This window comes from Mustelus asterias, chromosome 5, assembly GCF_964213995.1.
Source record: "Mustelus asterias chromosome 5, sMusAst1.hap1.1, whole genome shotgun sequence".
Classification (NCBI taxonomy): Eukaryota; Metazoa; Chordata; class Chondrichthyes; order Carcharhiniformes; family Triakidae; genus Mustelus; species Mustelus asterias.
This window is the reverse complement of record NC_135805.1, coordinates 142,888,630-142,894,714: the sequence shown is the minus strand read 5'-3', so window position 1 is coordinate 142,894,714 and position 6,085 is coordinate 142,888,630. Positions and strand designations below refer to the sequence as shown.

At 44.4% G+C, this 6,085-nt stretch overlaps 1 protein-coding gene across 1 annotated transcript; it reads left to right on the top strand.

Annotated features, from left to right (window-relative positions):
- The first annotated feature begins 229 nt into the window (after window positions 1–229).
- Window positions 230–1,561, top strand: LOC144494029 (putative G-protein coupled receptor 139). The gene is made up of 2 exons (XM_078213603.1): window positions 230–257; window positions 669–1,561. Exons 1-2 carry the CDS (start codon window positions 230–232, stop codon window positions 1,559–1,561), a joined length of 921 nt encoding a protein of 306 aa, XP_078069729.1.
- The last annotated feature ends 4,524 nt before the right edge of the window (window positions 1,562–6,085 follow it).

Below are 6,085 nucleotides of genomic sequence, written 5' to 3'. Positions count from 1 at the left end.
TGACATAGGTGTCGTCACCTTTTTTTCAAATTTAAGACACAAAAACAATTTGAGCACTTTTTCGCAACGTCAGTCTCTCCATGGAGATCCTGGAATGTATAAAGATGGTGCACAAGGAATGTACCACCTCAGAATTTGATCCAGAGACGTTGTCTGCTGCACAAAGGAACAGCTTCACTTCAGACAGCAAATGCATCGACCAATGCAATGGGTCAGGAATATATTCTATATGATCCTTGCCATCATTGGTGTTCCTGGTAAGTACCTAAGAACAACTGGGTTTCGTAAATGTATGTGTAAGCTTGTTTTTGATGTTAGTGTGCTTATAACAATGTTAAATTAAGTTGGATCGACTTGTCATGTTTATATAATCATTATTTGAATCATATAAATGCATTAAATTTATTGGTTTATTTCTCTGGTTATATTATGCTCCATCGTTTCTTTCTAGTTCAGAGATAATCTGAATGACAAAGTTGCTGCAAGCGACTCAAAGTTGTGCCCTATTGAATCAAGCCTCAAACTAGGAAACTCATCAGAAAAACCTTACTAGTGAAATATCTGTCATGTGGTGACAAATTGGAGCAGAACATCTGACGACAGTGACCATGTGTTGCCATGCATAAGTTACTGTCAACAATCCACATTCTCTCCCCTTTGTCTTACAGTTAACGTAGCTGCAATCGTGATACTGTCCCGTGGACAGTGTGGCCTATCCACCTGCACAACTCGCTACCTGCTGGCAATGGCAATGGCGGATCTACTGTTCATTATTTTTGAGATCATTCTCAGGCATATCAATGCCTATTATTTCCAGAGGAATTTCCTTTCGATCACACCTGTGTGTAGTGTTCAAGCTGTCCTGCTTCGCGCATTGCTTGACTGTTCTGTCTGGTTCACAGTTTCTTTCACTTTTGATCGATTTGTCGCCATTTGTTGTCAGAAGCTGAAAACAAAATATTGCACCAAGAAAACTGCATCCGTGGTCCTAGGAACCATAGGCATTTTGCTCTTCGCAAAGAATATTCCCATCTACTTCAGATTTGAACCTGACAGGATAATCGACAATGTACCATGGAGCTGTGAAAATAAACGAAGCTATTTCAGCGACCCTCGGTGGATTGGGTTTAGAATTTTTGAAAAGGTCTTGACACCATTGATACCATTTGGCTTAATTATTTTACTTAATGCACTGACAGTCAAACATATTGTAGTGACCAGTCGACTGCGGGAGGCACTGAAGGGTCAGAACAGAGTGGAAAAGCATAGTGACCCAGAGATGGAGAGTAGAAGGAAGTCTATGATTTTACTCTTCACCATATCCAGCAGTTTTATACTGCTGTGGTTGGTGTATGTGTTGTATTTTTTTGATGTTGATGATTACTTCGATGATTACTCTTCTTACATATTTGATAAAGTCGCATACATGCTGCGGAATTTAAGTTGCTGCACAAACACATTTATTTACATGGCGACACTGTCCAAATTCAGAGAACAGTTGAAGAGTGCGATTAAATACCCTGTCACATCAATTATTAAATTATGTAATAAACAAAAATAAACTAAAGCATCTCAAGAATCCAGAGTTATGACGCAAGAGGTGACCGTCAGAGGAAAGAAAGGAAAATATCTCCATGTTTGAAAATTTAAAACTCTGTTCACCATGGTCAAGAGGAAACAAAGAGATGAAGAATGAGAAGAAAATTAGCAGCAGTTATCAGATATATGGAAGAGCAGTGAGCCAGGAGAAACAATAGACTTTTGGAGGTCGGAAAATAAATGATTGGAAGCAATCAGACATAACAATGAGCACCGGGCAAATGCATGAGAAAGTTTCAGCTGACCTACAGTAACTACTCAGATGGAGTCACACTTCAAATGTCAGTGGAACAATGTTGAAAGGTGTTATGCAGATTCCCGAAAGTAAATTAAAGTACTGAGTGAGAAAGACGGCAAAGAACAATGGCCTTAAGAGATATTCAGAGGAGCAGACATTTAGGAGTCAGGGGTCAAAGCATGTTATTAAAGACAGGAGGCGAACATGAAGACACAGTCTCTCCTACACAGTGTTTGATTCGATTCTCAGTTCCTCACGTTCTTTCAGAAAGAAGGGAAGACGAATTATTGTAATAGGAAAAATAAAGCACGTCTTCATGTATCTGGATCTTCTTTGGGCAATGTACTATTTATTCGATTATCGATCTATCTATCGATATATCTGTCTGTCTGTCTATCTATTTATTCGTATATAAACACGTTTCTGCTCATATAAACCATTTAGTTGTTTGGTAATAGAGCCAACTCTTCCGCACTCCAAGTCACTCCTCTCGCATGACATATCGTGGCTGGGTATCTGTGCGGTCGTGTCTGGAGCCAAAGGCTCACATTAGACATGAGAGTTCGGGGGTTGACCGTGGCGAGTTCTGAGAGGGAGTGGGGTCCCTTTGCCTTGGTTTATGGTTGTGCGCCACCTGCAAGCCGATTTTTTCGATTAAGTTCCCACAGAATGTTCATGTTTGACGCAACATCTCAACACTTGTTCACCCCATGACATTTATTCATCTCCAGAGTGTCACCTGACTCCCCTCCTGTGTCAGCTCAGGAGCTGCTCAAACCTTACCCGGGGAAATTGAACAGAAAGTTTCAAGATCATGCTGGGCCGACGCAGGGTGAAAATAAAGTAACCCGTTTGGTGGTTGGGTCCAGAAACGAACGGGGGTGGGAGGAGCGATGGAATTAAAGGTAATTGGTAAAAAGAAGAAACAGCAGTAATTAAAAAAAGGATTCTCGAACCAGGTGATTCGGACTGGATTGCATTGACTGAGAGTGGTGGAGGCAGGTTGAATCGAAAGCGTCAAGAGGGAATTTCATGGGCATTTGGAAAGAAGCGAGTGTCGGGCTATGAGGAGAAATTAGGGGAATCTCTTTCGATGCAATGCTAACTCAGAGAACCGGTGCAGACACATCAGGCCAAATGGCCTCTTTCTGCGCTGTAACAGTTCCACGATTCTGGCGCCACACAGCTAAATATTTGTGTATGGGACACAAAAGTTGCCCTGAGTGCGCAACGCCGCCCAGCTAAAGGAATCGTCCGCCAAAACTTTCATCATTTGATTCATGCTTCCATCAACCAATGCAAATCCTCAGAAAAATTATCATCATTTCCAGCTTCAGAATTGGCCATTGCGAACGTTATCGGGAAAACCCGAGTGTGTTGCGCCATTAGCATCACTTTTTCGGCATCTTGACAGAAGCCAGAGGGTGGATGTCGAGGTTTGTTTTTCAAACTGGAGGCCTGTGACCAGCGGTGTGCCTCAGGGATCAGTGCTGGGTCCATTGTTATTTGTCATTTATATTAATGATTTGGATGAGAATATAGGAGGCATGGTGAGTATGTTTGCGGATGACACTAAGACTGGTGGCATAGTGGACAGTGAAGAAAGTTATCTCCATTTGCAACGGGATCTTGATCAATTGGGCCTGTGGGCTGACGAATGGCAGATGGATTTTAATTTAGACAAATGCGAGGTGATGCATTTTGGTAGATTGAACCAGGGAAGGACTTACTCAGTTAATGGTAGGGCGTTGGGGAGAGTTACAGAACAAAGAGATCTCGGGATACATATTCATAGCTCCTTGAAAGTGAAGTCACAGGTGGACAGAGTAGTGAAGGAGGCATTCGGCATGCTTGGTTTCTTCGGTCAGAACATTGAATACAGGAGTTGGGACGTCTTGTTGAAGTTGTACAAGACATTGGTGGGGCCACACTTGGAATACTGTGTGCAATTCTGGTCACCCGATTATAGGAAGGATACTATTAAACTCGGAAGAGTGCAGAAAAGATGATGCTACCGGGACTTGATGGATTGAGTTATAAGGAGAGGCTGGAGAGACTGGGGCTTTTTTCTCTGGAGCGTAGGAGGCTGAGGGGTGATTTAATAAAGGTCTTTAAAATAATATGGGGCATAGATCAGCCAGATAGTCAGTATCTTTTCCCAAAGGTGGGGGAGTCTAAAACTAGAGGGCATAGGTTTAAGGTGAGAGGGGAGAGATACAAAAGTGTCCAGAGGGGCATCTTCTTCACACGGAGGGTGGTGAGTGTCTGGAAGAAGCTGTCAGTGGCAGTAGTAGAGGCGGGTACAATTTTGTCTTTTAAAAAGCGTTTACAAAGTTAGATGGGTAAGATGGGTATCGAGGGATATGGGCCAAATGCGGGCAATTGGGATGAGGGGTTAAAAAAAGGGCGGCATGGACACGTTGGACCGAAGGGCCTGTTTCCATGCTGTAAACCTCTGTGACTCGATGACTCTATCTGAACCATTCGCCGTGTCTTACTCGGGTTCAAGCATCTGCACTTGCATTCAAGACTTGCTCTTCGTGAGAATGATAAAATTGGCCAAAACGGCAACCATTTCAGATCCCATATGAACAATTCCGTCTTGGTGTTGATGCCTGTCTGTAATATTCAGGCGATCTCGAACTTCAATCTCTCTGGAGTTCACCCTTCTTCAATTATTGCCGGGTTCACTGCATTGCATTAGAACATATCCGGAAATATCTCTTTCACTCGCTCTGGACAGCAGTATTCTATCGAAAATAGTAGGCAAACAGGAACAGAGTAAGAGAAACAAAGAAGGATAATTGATAGGTTTCTTGATTCTCAAAGGAAAAATATCTCTTGGAGAAAGAAAGGACATACGGAACAATATGTACCGTTGGTCTCTAAGGTAGGAAACTAAAACTGCAGTGGACACAAAAACGGACAATGAAAGATCCACCTGTTTAATTAAGAAGTCAAATAATAGCTAACGTAAAATTTAGTCATTTCATGAATCAGATTGGGGAATATGTAAAGAAGATTAAGGAAATGGCTGAGACGTTTAACATATATTTTGTTTCTAAACTGCTAATCAGAGAGCCATATATTGCTCCAGTACAAAAGTAGGACATACTGCCATCCCATCTGTGTTCGGTCTTCATTGAAGCAAATTTCCTCATGCCACTTTGCCACTTCTAAATTCTGCCCACGCCAAAGTTAGGAAACTCGCCACCTCCCCTGCAAACTTCCTTTCTGGCGAGTTACCAGACTGGGAACTATCCAAAAATGGAATTTCAATCGCACACCTCGGGTTGTTGTGCCAGGTTTCAATGAACGGTCCACGAGAAAAAGAACGAAAGCCACTTTAAACCTCTGAGTAACGATTTTACAGGTCAATATAGACAGCGCGACTCTCCACCCACTGGCCTAACCCTACACAACTGAATTTGCATTCGGTCTAACCCACCGGACTGTCCCCACCTCCTGACTGCTCTCCACGCCGTTGCCTAATTCGTTCCCCAAAGGGGTCTCCACGAGACACCAGTATCCAGACAACACGAAGCCCTGACCCCTTTGAGATAACACTTCTGTCCCGTCCAAAGTCTTCCCAATTGGGCAATGTGCACTGATTGTCCAACTCTCAACATAGCGCCCACATCCACCCCCTGCCACCCCCGCAACTGTGCACCCACACCTTGACTGCCCAGCATCCTGCTCAGCCGACAACCAGAGTTCTCCGACTGCCCAGCCCTCGCTGCTGAATGTCAGCCCTCCTTCCCTGAATAAGCGACCCTCTCCTGGCACTGCCCAACGCTCTTATTCGAATAGCCGACCCCTTGATTACTCACCGTCTCCCCTATCACTCGAATAGTCTACCCATCCCTCGAATACTCACCATTCCCCCAACAGACCAACGTTCCATGCCGATTCACTTTCCATTGGCCCGACTCTCCCATCCGGTTGCCCCAAATCTCTCCCGATTACACGAAAGTCTCCCGAACTATTCTGTTCGCCCCACCGGTCTTCCCAAACCGTTTCCGCGATTCCCTAGCCTTCCTCTGACTTGTACTCCTTCCCAACTTCACGACCTCCCCTCCGGCCACCAGCTCACTGCCCACTGCCCGAGTTCAGCGTCGCCACCCCACCCCTCTCCGATGACTGTCCAACTCAATCGCGCAACTGATCGACACTCCCCATACTGACAGACCTCACCCCCACCCATGCCTGAATGCTAGACCATCTCCTCGACGACCCAAACTTCCCAAC